The sequence below is a fragment of the Trachypithecus francoisi genome, unplaced genomic scaffold (genome assembly GCF_009764315.1).
Source record: "Trachypithecus francoisi isolate TF-2019V2 unplaced genomic scaffold, Tfra_2.0 Lachesis_group11, whole genome shotgun sequence".
Taxonomy (NCBI): Eukaryota; Metazoa; Chordata; class Mammalia; order Primates; family Cercopithecidae; genus Trachypithecus; species Trachypithecus francoisi.
Genome location: NW_022681456.1, coordinates 1,388,104 through 1,402,197, shown reverse-complemented (window position 1 = coordinate 1,402,197; position 14,094 = coordinate 1,388,104). Strand labels below are relative to the sequence as shown.

The 14,094-nt window shown below is 51.5% G+C and overlaps 1 protein-coding gene across 4 annotated transcripts in view; it reads left to right on the top strand.

Moving 5' to 3' along the window:
• Window positions 1-11,646, top strand: part of SFSWAP (splicing factor SWAP) — a 98,807-nt gene extending 87,161 nt beyond the window's left edge. For 3 of the 4 annotated variants that reach the window (XM_033220083.1, XM_033220082.1, XM_033220085.1), the window contains 3 exons: window positions 8,996-9,169; window positions 10,936-11,008; window positions 11,333-11,646. In XM_033220083.1, the coding sequence (XP_033075974.1) occupies window positions 8,996-9,169; window positions 10,936-11,008; window positions 11,333-11,398 (313 nt within the window). In that variant the 3' untranslated portion in view covers window positions 11,399-11,646. Of the gene's footprint in view, window positions 1-8,995; window positions 9,275-9,434; window positions 9,923-10,935; window positions 11,009-11,332 lie in introns of those variants that run through there. The other variant, XR_004439484.1, reaches the window with a different exon arrangement.
• The last annotated feature ends 2,448 nt before the right edge of the window (window positions 11,647-14,094 follow it).

Sequence of the window (14,094 nt, the reverse complement as noted above, 5' to 3'; positions counted from 1 at the left end):
AACAGAAGAGGCCTTTCACATTAACCTTTGCTTTAAGAGAGATATTGTGGGAGCAAGTAGTGATCTTATCTGTAAGTGGCAGCGTCCTGATGGCCAGCCAGCACACTCAGACGCCAGACTCGCGTGAGCTGCTCACATTCTCACCGAGCGCTAACAGGTCACACAAGAGAAGCGAAGGGTTAGACTCAGTGCAGAGCTGAGCCCTGAGCTGCCCTGCCCAGATGGACGGAATTAAACCTGCAAACCTAACTCTGTGGAGTGTTAAACTGTGATTTACTAGGAACTCAATAGAGGTGAATACGTGGGTAAGGACTGGTCAGTTTTGTAGTCTTAATTATAAGCCCCCAGTTAGTCTATAAATCCAGAATATGGATTTGGTTTTGTTTTCTTTGGGGGGTGTTTTTGTTTTTTTGAGACAGGGTTTCACTCTGTTTTCCAGGCTGGAGTGCAGTGGTGTAATCACAGCTTCTGCTTCTGCTTCCTGGGCTCAAGCCATCCTCCCACCTCAGCCTCCTGAGTTGCTGGGACCACAGGCTCTCACCACCGTGCCTGGCTGGCTGCTCTCAAGCTCCTGGCCTCAAGTGATCACCCTGCCTCAACCTTCAGAAGTGTTGGGATTGCAGGCATGAGCCACCGTGCCTGGTACAGAATATGTTTTATTAGCAATCATGTTAATGCTGCAGCCAAGCTGTGTCCCTGTCTCAGAGTGGACATCCACTTCCTTGCCGCGGTGTAGTGCACGTAATCAGCTACCGAGTTGCTGTCACTTTAATGCTGGGACAGCACCAGACCAGACCCGGGGACATGCCCACTACCCAGATTTGAATTTTTTTCTTTTTATTTGAGATAGGGTCTCACTCCCATTGCCCAGGCTGGAGATTGCCCAGGCTAGAGTGCAGTGGCACGATCTCAGCTCACTGCGGCCTCAACCTCCTGGGTTCAACTGATCCTCCCACCTCAGCCTCCTGTGTAGCTGGGACTACAGGCACATGGAACCATGCCCAGCTAATTTTTTGTATTTTTGGTAGAGACAGGGTTTTGCCATGTTGCCCAGGATGGTCTCAAAATCCTGAGCTCAAACAGTCTGCCTGCCTCAGCCTCCCAAAGTGCTGGCATAAACCGCTGTGCCTGGCCCTGATGGGTCATTTCTGTAAACTGATGATAGGCTGATTCTTTCACTGACTTCTTTGAAAATGTTTTTAACTTACAGGAAAGTGTTTAAAATAGTACAATGGGGCCGGGCTCAGTAGCTCACACCTATAATCCCCGCACTTCAAGGCCAAGATAGGAGGATCACTTGAGCTCAGGAGCTGGAGGCTGTAGTATGCACTGTGATCGTGCCTGTGAATAGCCACTGCACCCCCTACCTGACCAACAGAGTGAAACCCTCTCTTTCAAAAACAGTTGTACAATAAACACCCATATGCATAAAATCTGTAGCTCAGTTCCTCAAGAGCTGACATTTTGCCACATTTGCTTTCTCTCTCTCACCCCTTCCCATCGCACCCATCCCATCCACTCCCATCCCTCCCTCCTTTGTTCGTATGTGTATTTCATGACCTTCACATTCCTGAAAATTCCAGGCCAGCTCTTCTATAGATGGTCCCACAATCGGGCTTCGTCTTGCTGTGCCCCGTGGCTGGGTTCAGGGCGAATGTTTTGGCTGCGTAGGCGACGTTGCGTAGCTTCCCATTGCACCACCGATCAGGAGACACAGGAGTGTCCACTCGTCCCATCATTCATGATGCTGAGTTTGATCACTTGATTAAGGCTGCATCTGCCCCTTCGTCTCCCCACCAGCGAGGAATCCAGGAGGTGACACTGTGAAGCAGCATGGCTCTGCTGCTCCCAGCAGCTCTCTCCTCATTTGTCTCAGCACACATCAGGCAGGGTGGCCCCTGCCTGAATCAGCTCTTACACTGCTGACTATAAAATAGTGACTTTCTCCCTCTGTTCTTCCTTCTGTGTTTATTAGCTGAAGACCCTGCCCCTTTGTTTAAATCTCACCATGGACTCAGGAGCGTTTTTGGTTTTGAGTTTTGATTTGTTGTGTGATAATCCCATTGCTATTATTATTCTATTAGATGGTGACATTGTCTCCGATTTGGCCAGTGGCAACCCTTTCAAGTCAGTTCTGTTCTTTTGACACCTCCCATAGTTCTTTGTGTTCTTGCTTTTGGTACAGGATATTCCAGGTTTACTGGGCGTTTTCCCTGTTCCAGCCCTGGAATCTGCCATTTCTTCAAGGACCTCTGGTTCCTTTTAGTGAATATTTGGAAAACCAGATGTGGACGTATTGAGGAATTTTTAGGAGTAAAATTTGGTACTGTGTGGATATATATAAAACAACATTCGTGAAAGTTACTTTGAGTACGTCACAGAAGTGTTTTCCAGCCAGGCACAATGGCGGGCACCCACAGCCGCAGCTACTTGGAGGGCTGAGTGGATCGCTTGAGCCTGGGAGTTCACACCCAGGGCTTTTCACGAGAATATTGACCAAATCTTACAGTAGCACACTTCAACAAGATGTCCCAGTTATCTTATTGTAGCAAATACAATGAATGATTAGTTACAGGTTTTTCCCATTGAGTTTCTAGTACTTAACACTGCATGAAGCACATGGACAGCTCTTTGCTGAGTGAGTGAATGGGAGTTTACTACTGCAGTAAACATCTTTCTTTATACATGAAATGTTAATTCAAGGTAGACTTTGCTAACTGAAGGATGCATAACTTAATTCCCTAGAGCAACCACTAAAAACAAAAATGTAGCTAAAAAGCCAGTAGAAGATATAAAGTAGGATTCTAGATGCTTTCTTAAATTCATGAAACAGCAGAAAAGGGCAGGTGGGGGAAAGAACAAATGGGACACAAAGAAAAGATTATAGGCTTAAAACCATTATAAAATAATTACATTATATGTAAGAAGACTAAAAGACTAGTTAAAAGGCAGTGATTGTAGAGTGCATTACAGAGCAAGCCCTGGCCTGGTGCAGTGGCTCACACCTGTAATCCCAGCACTTTGGGAGGCCGAGTGCACTTTGACCAGCCTGGCCAACATGGCAAAACCCCGTCTCTACTAAAAATATAAAAATTAGCCAGATGTGGTGGCACGTACCTGTAATCCCAGCTACTTGGGAGGCTGAGGCAGGAGAATTGCTTGAACCTGGGAGGCGGAGGCTGCAGTGAGCCAAGATGGCGCCATTGCACTCCAGCCTGGATGAAAAAGTGAGACTCTTACCTAAAAAAAAAAAAGCTTTCCCACCAAACTCCAAGCCCAGATGGCTTCACCAGTGAATTCTAACGTTCAAGAAAGAAGGGGCTGGGCATGGTGTTTCATGCCTGTAATCCCAGCACTTCGGGAAGCTGAGGCGGGCCTCCCGCCTCACAAAGTCAGGAGTTTGAGACCAGTCTGGCCAACATAGTGAAACTCCATCTCTACTAAAAGTACAAAAAATTAGCTGGGTGTGGTAGTGTGCGTCTGTAATCCTAGCTACTCGGGAGGCTGAAGCAGGAGAATCACTTGAACTTGGGAGGTGGAGGTTGCAGTGAGCCAAGATTGCGCTCCAGCCCAGGTGATAGTGCAAGACTCCGTCTCAGAAAAAAAAAAAAAGAAAGAAAGAAGGGGTACTCTATTTAAAAAAGTAGATGAGGGAACACTTCCCATCTCATCTCTTGAGTCCATCATGTCTCATACCTAAGACAGATAAAGATTCTGTGTTTGGGGAAAGGTGTGCACAGGCACCCATTTCTATTCACGACCAGTAGTGTGTGTGCTCCCGTGTGTGTTCACAGACCAGTGCTGCGTGTGCGCATGTGTGTATTCAGACCAGTACTGTCTGCGCGCATCTGTATTCACAGACCAGTACTGTGTGTGCACGCGTGTGTGTTCACAGACCAGTGCTGTGTGTGCACGCGTGTGTGTTCACAGACCAGTACTGTCTGCGCGCATCTGTATTCACAGACCAGTACTGTGTGTGCACGCGTGTGTGTTCACAGACCAGTGCTGTGTGTGTTCACAGATAGGTACTGTGTGCACGCACTTGTGTGTTGACAGAACAGTGCTGTGTGCACGTGTGTATTCACACATCAGTACTGGTGCGCATGCATGTGTGTTTACAGACCAGTGCTCTGTGTGTGCACACGTGTTCACAGATCGGTACTGTGTGTGCATGTGTGTGTTCACAGATCAGTACTGGTGCGCATGCATACATGTCCACAGACCAGTGCTGTGTGTACATGTGTGTCCACAGACCAGTGCTGTGTGTGCATGCGTGTGTGTTCACAGACCAGTATTGGGTGTGCACACGTGTGTGTTCACAGACCAGTGCTGTGTGTGTGCACGTGTGTGTTCACAGATCAGTACTGGTGCGCATGCATGCATGTCCACAGACCAGTGCTGTGTGTACATGTGTGTTCACAGACCAGTGCTGTGTGTACGCACACACGTATATGTTTCCAGACCGGGACTCTCAAGAACATAGATGCAAAAATACTTCATAAAATACTAGCCAACTAAGTATTACTGAGATGCCTGTTCTCCACAAGTTGATGCAGAGATGCAGTGCAGTCCCACTCAGAGCTCCCATGGCTTTTCTAGAAATTGGCACAAACTCCGAAGCATGTGTGGAAATGCAGATGACCTGGGAGAGCCAAAACAGCCTCCTTGACAAAGAGCAGGATTTCAAGACTTACCAGAAAGCTACAGTAACCAAGGCAGTGTGGCCTCAGCATGAGGATACAGCAGAACAGTGGGATGGAATAGAAAGTGCAGAAAAAATTCATCACCCAAAGGGCAGGGGGCTGGGGCCACAGCCACAGTGATTCAGTGATGGAAAAAAGAAAGGAAAGTCTTTTTTTTTTTTTTTTTTAAAGAGACAGGGTCTCACTCGGTTGCCCAAGCTGGAGTGCAGCAGTGGTGGGATCTTGGCTCAGCTTGGCTGACTGCAGCCTCCTGGGCTCAAGGAATCCGTCTGCCTCTGCTTGGGACCACAGGCACACGCCACCATGCCTGGCTAACTTTTTTTTTATTTTAGAGATGGGGTCTCGCTATGTTGCCCAGGCTGATGTTGAACCCCTAGGCTCAAGCAGTCCTCCTACCTTGGCCTCCCAAAATACTGTGACTGCAGGCATGAGCCACAGCACCCAGCCAGGAAAGTCTTTCCAACAAAACTTGCATGAACAGCTAGATATTGGAATGGGAAAAGGTGCAGCGCACATCATCTGCAAAATTTAATTCAGGTCGGGATCAGACTATTAACGCTTTTTGAAGAAAACACAGAGTATGTTCATGAATTTGAGGGTGGCAAAGATTCCTTAAGATGTGGAAAACCCTCTTGATAAGAGGAAAAAATCAATTAGACTTCATTGAAGTTTAAAAACTTCTCTCAAAAGGCACAGTTAAGAAGATAAATAGGCAGGCCGCAGGTTTTGCTGCATGTATCTCTTGACAAAAGCCTGTGTCAGTACCAAAGAGACAAAGGACCCAATTAAGAAAGGGGCAGATGACGCCAGCCGACTTCACAAAAGGATCTACTTAAATAGCCAGTAAGCACATGGAAAGATGTGGAACAGCATGAGTCACCAGTCAGGCCGTGCTGATGAAGCCAGTGAGACAGGACTGGATGGGAATCGCCCATGCCAGAAAACCAGGACGGGCTCTGGGGAGAGTGGTCACAGGCCCAGCGGCTGCACTCTCAGACACTGGGTTGGGAGAGATGTGCAGTTTCTTGTAAAGTTAAGTATACACCTACTCCCTGACCCAGCTGTCCTGTTCCTCGCTGTGAACTCTATAGTCAACATTTGACCAAAAACACTTTGATTGATAACTGCCGAAAACTGGAAACAACCAAATCTCTATTAACAGGAGAATGAGTCAGCAGATGACGGTAGCGTCCTGTCGTGTAATACTATTCATGGGTGAGAGAAACAAATGGAGGATCACCCTGCTTCATGGAGGACTCTCAGACACGCTTTGCTAAGCAAAAGAAGCCAGACACAGGCCAGGTGCGGTGGTTCACACCTGTAATCTCAGCACTTTGGGAGGCCCAGGCAGGAGGATTGCTTGAGCCCAGGATGTCCAGGCTTTTTTTTTTTTTTTTAAGTAGAGACCCCCATCTCTACTTAAAAAAAAAAAAACGTGGTGGCGTCTGCCTGTCGTCGCAGCTACTTGGGAGGCTGAGGCAAGAGGATCACTGGAGCCTGGGAGGTCAAGGCTACAGTGGACAGGGATTGTGCCCCTGCACTCCAGCTTGAGCAACAGGGAAACTGTGAGAAACAACAGAAAACCAAGAAGCCAAACCAACAAACAAATACATAGTGTGGGGTTCATTTCCATAGAGCTTTAAGCTGTGCCCTAGAAATCAGAGAAGTGGGGAACGCTCAGGGTGGAGAAGGGGTATAGACGAGCTTGAAGTGGCATTGAGGAACTTTCTGGAAGGAAGGGACACCCCTGTGTGGATAGGGCCCAGGTGTCAGGGTGTGCACACTTGCCAGCACCGAGGACATCGTTTCACCCAGTGGCACCTCAGCGCTTTAAAAAAATGAGTTACTCCATTCCTTCAGCAAGGGCTTAGATCAGATTGTAGCAGAATTGAACCAGTTTACAGTTAAGGATTAGTAACCTGCCCTTTGTTCATGATGCAGCCACATAAACTCAGCTGGATTTCGAGAGTAAGTCATTTCGGACACATGTCACATGCTGGTATATATTTTATTTATTTGCTGCTTCCTTTGAAATCCTGGCATGTGTTCGTAGACAAAAATTTCACAAAACATTTTGCAGTTTAGAAAAATGACTTGTGTGCAGATCCCACATGGGTGTATTGAACAGTAAGAGCAGCATCTCCATTTACAACATTTTGTCCTCACTGGGCACGTCATTCCAGAAGATGCCAGGTCATCTGTCCGGGCCCAGCTCACCAGGGACAGCCCCTCCAGCAACTGGATTTAAGCTGCCAGCCAGCACCGCCTCTGGCAGGACCTTCCTTGTTTGAATGGAGCTGGGTGGGAGTGCCCCAGGCCTGGCGCTGCTGCTTTAGGTCACTTCATTGGCACCAACACAGTCTGCTCATGCCCAGAACCACACAAGGGAGCCCGGACAGAAACGCTCAGTCCCCCTCTGCATATCGGGGCTGTCCCTACCATGGCATGTTGTGGCCCCTGGCTCCCACAGCTGTCCGAGCTCTGCAGGGCCATGCACTAGTGGGGTCCGAGAGATGGGTAGAGGGCATGGCCCCTTGATGGGGTCTGCACCCCAGACTGTGAGCACAGCCCCAACCGTTAAGCAAGAATGTTCCAGATCTTGGGGGTTGGCACAAAAGAAATGCATGAAGTCAGGAGACCCTGATGAGGGGTAGGGCTTGGGGTGACTGGGCCTGTGCACAGGCCCTGGGGGTCTCCCTGGAAGACAGAAGAGGCCAGGCTGGGAAGGGGCTTCGTGGCACGCAGAATCATAAGGGAGGCCAGACGCTTGCAAGCTGTGCAGATAGCAACCCCAGGAGAGTCAGACACCAGCAGAGAACCACGGTTCCACCTTCAGGTTGGCAGATTGAGCAGTTTGGGTCCACCTGGATAGCGAGGGTGAGGCTGAGCCAGGGAGGCCTCTGGCAGCTTCTGCAGCAGAGGACCCCGCAGCCCTATTCCTAGGATCTGCTCCTGTCCAGGCCCCAGCAAGCAGGACGGGAGGGAGGGAGGGAGGAGGGAGGAGGTGGAGGAAAGATAGGGGAGGGAAGGAAGGAAGGAAGGAAATCCTGTCCAGGCCCCAGCAAGCAGGACAGGAGGGAGGGAGGGAGGGGAAGGATGGGGAGGGAAGGAAGGACGGAAGGAAATCAGTGATACAAATGACCCATGCAAAGACTCTCCAAGAAACTCTGTACTCAGGGCCAGAAACGCAGGCTGCAGCGTCTATTACAGATGAATTCTGAAAGAAGATGCCAGGTAGGGCACCTCAGGGCTTGGAGGGCCTCATGGGAAGGGCTCGGGCCTGTCTGCCTTTACCAAGTCTGTGTTCTCTCTCTCAAGTGTTTGTAGGGGAGTGGCCAAGAGAGCCACGTGGCTCAGGTGTGGAATGGAGCTAGACCAGGTGGAAGCCAAAGGGTCGGCCTCTACAGGCAGGAGAGAAGGATGGGCAAAGGGCAAGTGCAGGCCGGCATATCTGGAAAGCATTTCTGGTACGGGATTGTCAGTTTGGTGATGTGGACTCTGGGAAGCAAGAGGACAGGGAACGACAGCAGTCAGAGCTGAGCTGCTGCCCACAGAGCAGGCTCCAGTGCCCAGAGGCTAAGCAGCATCACCAAGCGGCGGGCAACTGGCAGGTCAGAAAGAAGCACCACTCCAGCCTGGACAACAGAGTGAGACCCCATCTCTTCAGAAAAAGGAAGTAGCAGCACCAGAAGCTGCGCCCCCCTAGTCTCCACTGTCTGAGAGGCTGAGGCAGGAGGTTGCTTGAGGTCAGGAGGTGAAGGCTGCAGTGAGCTGTGATGGCAGCACTCTCTCCAGCCTGGATAGCAGCACGAAACCCTGTCTGTTTTTTTAAAAAAAGGAACGCTAAACTTTGATGTATTGATACTTTAATAATTTCCTGTATCATTTTGGAAATGTTTATTGATGAAACGTAGTGGCAAAGCGCTGTGAACTGCCTATGGTTGCTTATCTTACGTATTTTGCATGTGAATAAAATGCTGGTTGCATCTTAAATACCACAAGTATTTTAATTGAGGTCCTAAACTGGGACAAAGCTGCTTCCAGGGAGACCATACCATCTTGCGTGTGCTGGGTGGCTTTCGTTAAACCCATGGATCGATTTGCCACGTTGTCAGTTATCAGTTCAGTGAAATAAGTTGCTTTAAGAAAACTCCACGTGTTTGGAATGGTTCCATCCCTGAATTGTGCCTTGAGGAACTCTTACCCAAAACCTGGTTCAGGTCCGAGCTTCTCCTTTTGTGCACTGCCTTTAAACCAAAGGTGCATCTCTCACAGAAACACTTGCCTTTCAGAAGTCCCCACGAGAAGAAGAAGAAGAGGCGGTCCCGGTCACGGACCAAGTCCAAGGCCAGGTCTCAGTCGGTGTCACCCAGCAAGCAGGCAGCTCCCCGGCCCGCGGCCCCCGCAGCCCACTCGGCCAGCGTCTCCCCTGTGGAGAGTCGGGGCTCCAGCCAGGAGCGCTCCAGGTAACCCCTGTCCTCGAGCGGCTGTCTTTGGGGAAGGGCAAGGGGTGGTCAGCAGGACTCTCCCTCCCTCCCTGAGTCCCTGCCTGTGTCCTGGGGGCACCAGCCCCCATGGATCCTGACCTCATGATCCGCCTGCCTCGGCCTCCCAAAGTGCTGGGATTACAGGCGTGAGTCACCGCGCCCGTAATCCCAGCACTTTGGGAGGCCGAGGCAGGCGGATCATGAGGTCAGGAGATCAAGACCATCCTGGCTAACATGCCTGGCTACGAAGCCAAACCACACCCCCTGTAGCAAGGAAGTCCCCCAGATGTGGCTTCTCACAATCCATGAGCGCTCAGAGGAGTAGATCCTGTACTGGGGAGACCCTCCTGCAGAGCCCAGGGGTGGAGCAGTCCACTTCAAGCAGCCCGGGTGTCACACACGTCCCTGATGCTCACCAGGCACACTGGGCTCTGCAGTGACCAGTAGACCTGGAACTGTCAACAGCTCCCCAGGCTGCAACAGCCGGGGCCAGATGATGCCAACCTGTTGCCGGGCATCACACCTGGGCAGCAGCACAGATGTGGCGTCCCAGTCCCGGGCTAGGTGATAATGACTTCAAGTCAGACACTCTCTACTGCCCAGGCACCCACACCCTGGAGGGACCAGAGAGGGCGGCATCTGGGAACAGCTGCTCCCTTTAAACTGATTACTTCCATAAATGTGAATCATGGGATGCACGACTGTTCCATTCAGGTGGCAGAGGCCTCAGCTCATTTGAGATGGATCCGAATCTCTAAGAGGTGGCAACTTTAGAGCTACAATGTCAATCGGGCCGGGCACCGTGGCTCACACCTGTGATCCCAGCACTTTGGGAGGCCAGGGTGGGAATTCAAGACCAGTCTGGACACCATGGCAGGACCTTGTCTCTACTAAAAATAGGTGGCATGCCTCTGTAATCCCAGCTACTCAGGAGGCTAAGGCGAGAGGATTGCTTGAGCCCAGGAGGTGGAGGCTGCAGTGAGCCGTGACGGCTCCACTGCACGTCAGCCTGGGCGACAGAGAGAGACCCTGTCTCTGAAAATGTAATAATGGCCAAATGCACATCAGTGCGGGAGGCTGAGCATCGCTGGGGGGCAGGGGTGTTGGCTCCCCCACACAGACGCCTCATGGACAGGCCGAGGGCACCCACTCAAGGCCGTGGTTCTGGGAGGGCTCCACTGTTCTGCTGCATCTTTCCTTTCCTTGTTTCTTTTTTCCTTTGTGTTGTAATTTTATATGAAAATTGTTTTTCGTTAGATTGCAGTTTGTACACAGTTCAGATACGTGTAACACAGCATGTTTATGATGCCTGTTTTTATTGAAAGATATGCTCACGCCTATAATCCCAGCACTTTGGGAGGCCAAAGTGGGTGGATCACCTGAGGTCAGGAGCTGGAGACCAGCCTGGCCAATATGGTGAAACCCTGTCTCTACTAAAAATACAAAAATTAGCTGGGCGTGGTGGCGCACACCTGCAATCCCAGCTACTCGGGAGGCTGAGGCAGGAAAATGACTTGAATCCTGGAGGCAGAGGTTGCAGTGAGCTGAGAACGTACCATTGCACTCCAGCCTGGGCGACAGAGTGAAACTCTGGGGAAAAAAAAAAGGATACTGGAAGCAGATGCAGTGGGGCCTTCACAATTCTCGAGCTGGGGTTCGGAGGTGGAGATGCTGTTGGCTGGCCTTGGCTCAGCGTCCTCACACGGTTGTAAGCTCTGCTCTCTCTCTCTCTCTCTCTGCATCAGGGGGGTCTCTCAGGAAAAAGAAGCCCAGATCTCTTCAGCAATCGTTTCTTCCGTGCAGAGCAAAATCACTCAGGTCAGTGGGCGTGCCCCCTTCCCACTCCCAGCCTTTCATCAAGGGGCCTCGTGGTTTTTCTTTTGCTAATTTTCATTCCCTATCCCTCCTGTCATCGACACCGGCACGGGACAGGGATCTCAGGCAAAATGCCACAGGCCCTGGGTGAGGCCGAGGGCAAAGCCATGTGGCCCGCACCATGCACAGCCAGGCGCCTCCGCCACCCCCACGGTGCTAGAAGCACTGTCTTTGGTCTTGACCACCAGCTCGTTGATGAATTTCTTCACCACGTGGATTGTCTGGCCAGGTCTTCACAGGTTCTCCTCTGTGTCTCGCCCTGCACAGGATCTCATGGCCAAAGTCAGAGCAATGCTTGCAGCTTCCAAAAACCTGCAAACCAGCGCCTCCTGAGACAGGGCCAGCGGAGGCAGCGCTGGGAGGCTGCGTGGGCTTCTGGGCAGGCTCACGCAGACGTGGCTGCACCATCCACCTGGCTGCCTCCGTGGACCCTCGGTGGCTTTTGTAAATTAATTTTTGATGACATTTTCGGTTTTAAGATTTCCGACCAGCAGTCTCTTACCTGTATATTTGTAAATATATCATGTTTCTGTGAAATGTATTCGGAAATAAAATGGGAGGAAACGCCTTTTCTAGCTAGACCCTGGTGTGCTTTCTTACTTCTCTCCTTGGTTGGCTTCTGGGTCTGTTTGCCTGTTTGTCATCTGTTATACGTGTGGCCATGGAGGTGTGGCGAGGACAGATGAGCAGCGCTGGGCTTCCCTGTCCTGGGCCCCCAGCCCTCTGACAGCAGCCGCTGGGCTCCCCTTCCCCGTCCCATGCCTCCTGCGATCACCGCACGCTCCTTCCCAGGCCGTCAGCTCGCCGTGGGCGTGTGTCCCTGCTGGCACCCACGCTGCGGCTGCTGGACAGGCCCTCCCTGCAGCAGTGGCACACAGCAGGGGAGCAGCCCGGCCCCGCGTCACCGCGCTGAGCACCGCGTGTTGCCTAAGCGCTGGCTGCTTGCTCCTGGTGCCTCCCGGGACTCCACTGCAGCCTTTGGCCGCCCCAGTGGAAAGGCAATTTGTGTGTAGCTGAGGGCCCGGCCACTTGGAGTTGGGGCTCATAGGGTCCTTACACCAGAAATGAGGATTTGCTGCTTGTCTGTTGCAGTCGGGTCACAGTGACAGTTTCGTCCCCACAGGAAGGAAATGCCCTGGTGTTCACTTAACCCCTGCTGTGCCGAGGTCGTTCCATTTTCAGTTCTGCCAATTTACCAAAACCAAGAAAGGAAATTACACTTTTTCCTCCTTATGGCACTTGGGGTCCAGACACTGCCTGCCACAAAGGCCAGAGTGGATGAGGTGAGGCAGGTGGGCAAGCTGGAGCGGGTGGGTGGGGCCAGGCACACACAGGCACAGGCCCCACAGCTGCCCACGATGACGCGGAGATGCCACAGGCCCTGGACGAGGCAGAGAGCAAAGCCATGTGGCCTGCACCCTGCACAGCCAGGCTCCTCTGCCACCCCCACCCCCACGGTACCATATACCTGGTTCCTTTCACAAGCGGTGGCTGAATTTATGTAGCACTCGATGCATCTCCTGATGTGTTGGTTTCTGAGATGACGTCCCTCTGGGCCCCCCGCCCCCGCCCACGGCTTCCAGTGGCCGTCCATCCCACAAATGCTCATCGGCCCCTCTGCACCTGGACACGCCGCTGTCTCAGGGCAGACGCTGGCTTCCTCCCGCCGTGGCGCACTGCGGTTCAGTTCGGGCTCCCCAGTGGCTGCTCGGGGTCTCAGGTGGCCTTTGCTGCCGGGGCAGAGCTGTGGTGACCGTCCTCAGGCAGATGTTACCCACATCCTCCTGGTGCAGCGTCTGCAAACATTTTTATCTTTGCTAAATCAGAAAGATGGAAAGGGCTTGATTTTACTTGCATTTCTTTAGTGATGAGTCAAATGGCGCAGTTTCTCTTCTGTTTAAAAATGCGTTTATGTTGCTTTATGAACCCAACCACATCCATGCCTGTGTGTTGCTATGGAGTGTTCTTTTTCAGTCATAACCACTCTCTATATATTAAGGGACTTAGCCTTCTGGTATTATTTATTTTGTAAATGTTTGCCGCAATTTGTCATTGCTGTTTTGACTTTTTTCTTAAGGTTTTTTTACATGGAAAAATTTTTGTATGTAGTGGGTTTTTTGGTTTTTTTGTTTTTTTTTTTTTCCAAAAGCCTCCAGCACCTGGTATTCCCAGTTGGTCTCCCATCCAAGTACTAACCAGGCCCAACCCTGCTTAGCTTCCTCGATCAGACGCAACCAGGTGTGTTCAGGTGTGGCTGTTTGTGTTTGCTGTGGCTTCCGGGCGCTGCTCCTGAGATGGGCCCTCTGTGTGCAGAGGTAACCTTGCTTTGCCTCGGGTTTGCACCTCCGAGTTTTACACACACCCTCCTTGTTTTGCTGGGCCATTTTCCACTGTAAAGCATCGGGGATCATGAGCCAGAAATCGGTGTCTTGATGCAGGGAGATCGTTACGTGGGACCAGACGTCAGCAGGACCGTGGTTTTACCCATGGACTGTCAAGTCGACGTTTATGCCGGCGGCAGCTAGGATCGTCGGCGAGGGCAACACAGGTTTGGCCAGCGTCTGGAACATCGGGGAATCCTGAGGGGCCTGCCACGTCCTCATACAGTGATGTTTTTGTTTGGTGCGTTGGTGCTGGAAGGGTTGAGGCACTTCCCTGATAGATGGGAGCAGGCATCAGTGCCTGGAGCAAGGAAGGCCACCCACCCGGCCCTCCAACCACTCCAGTCTCCAGAGTCGCCATTCATGATGGCCAGTGTCCCCCGGAAATGAGTGCAATGGTGTCGCACTCTGCATAGACCCCCCGGTAAACTCAACAGCACACGTGCACTCTAAATACTGGAGCCAGGTGTGGTGCACGCAGTTGAGGTCCCACCTACTTGAGAGATGGAGGCAAGAGGATCACTTCAGCCCAGCAGGTCGAGACTAGTGAGCTGCGATCACACCACGGTACTGCCGCTTGGGTGACAGGGAGACCCCATGTGTTTTTTGTTTTTTGGTTTTTTTTGAGATGGAGTCTCCCTCTGTCAC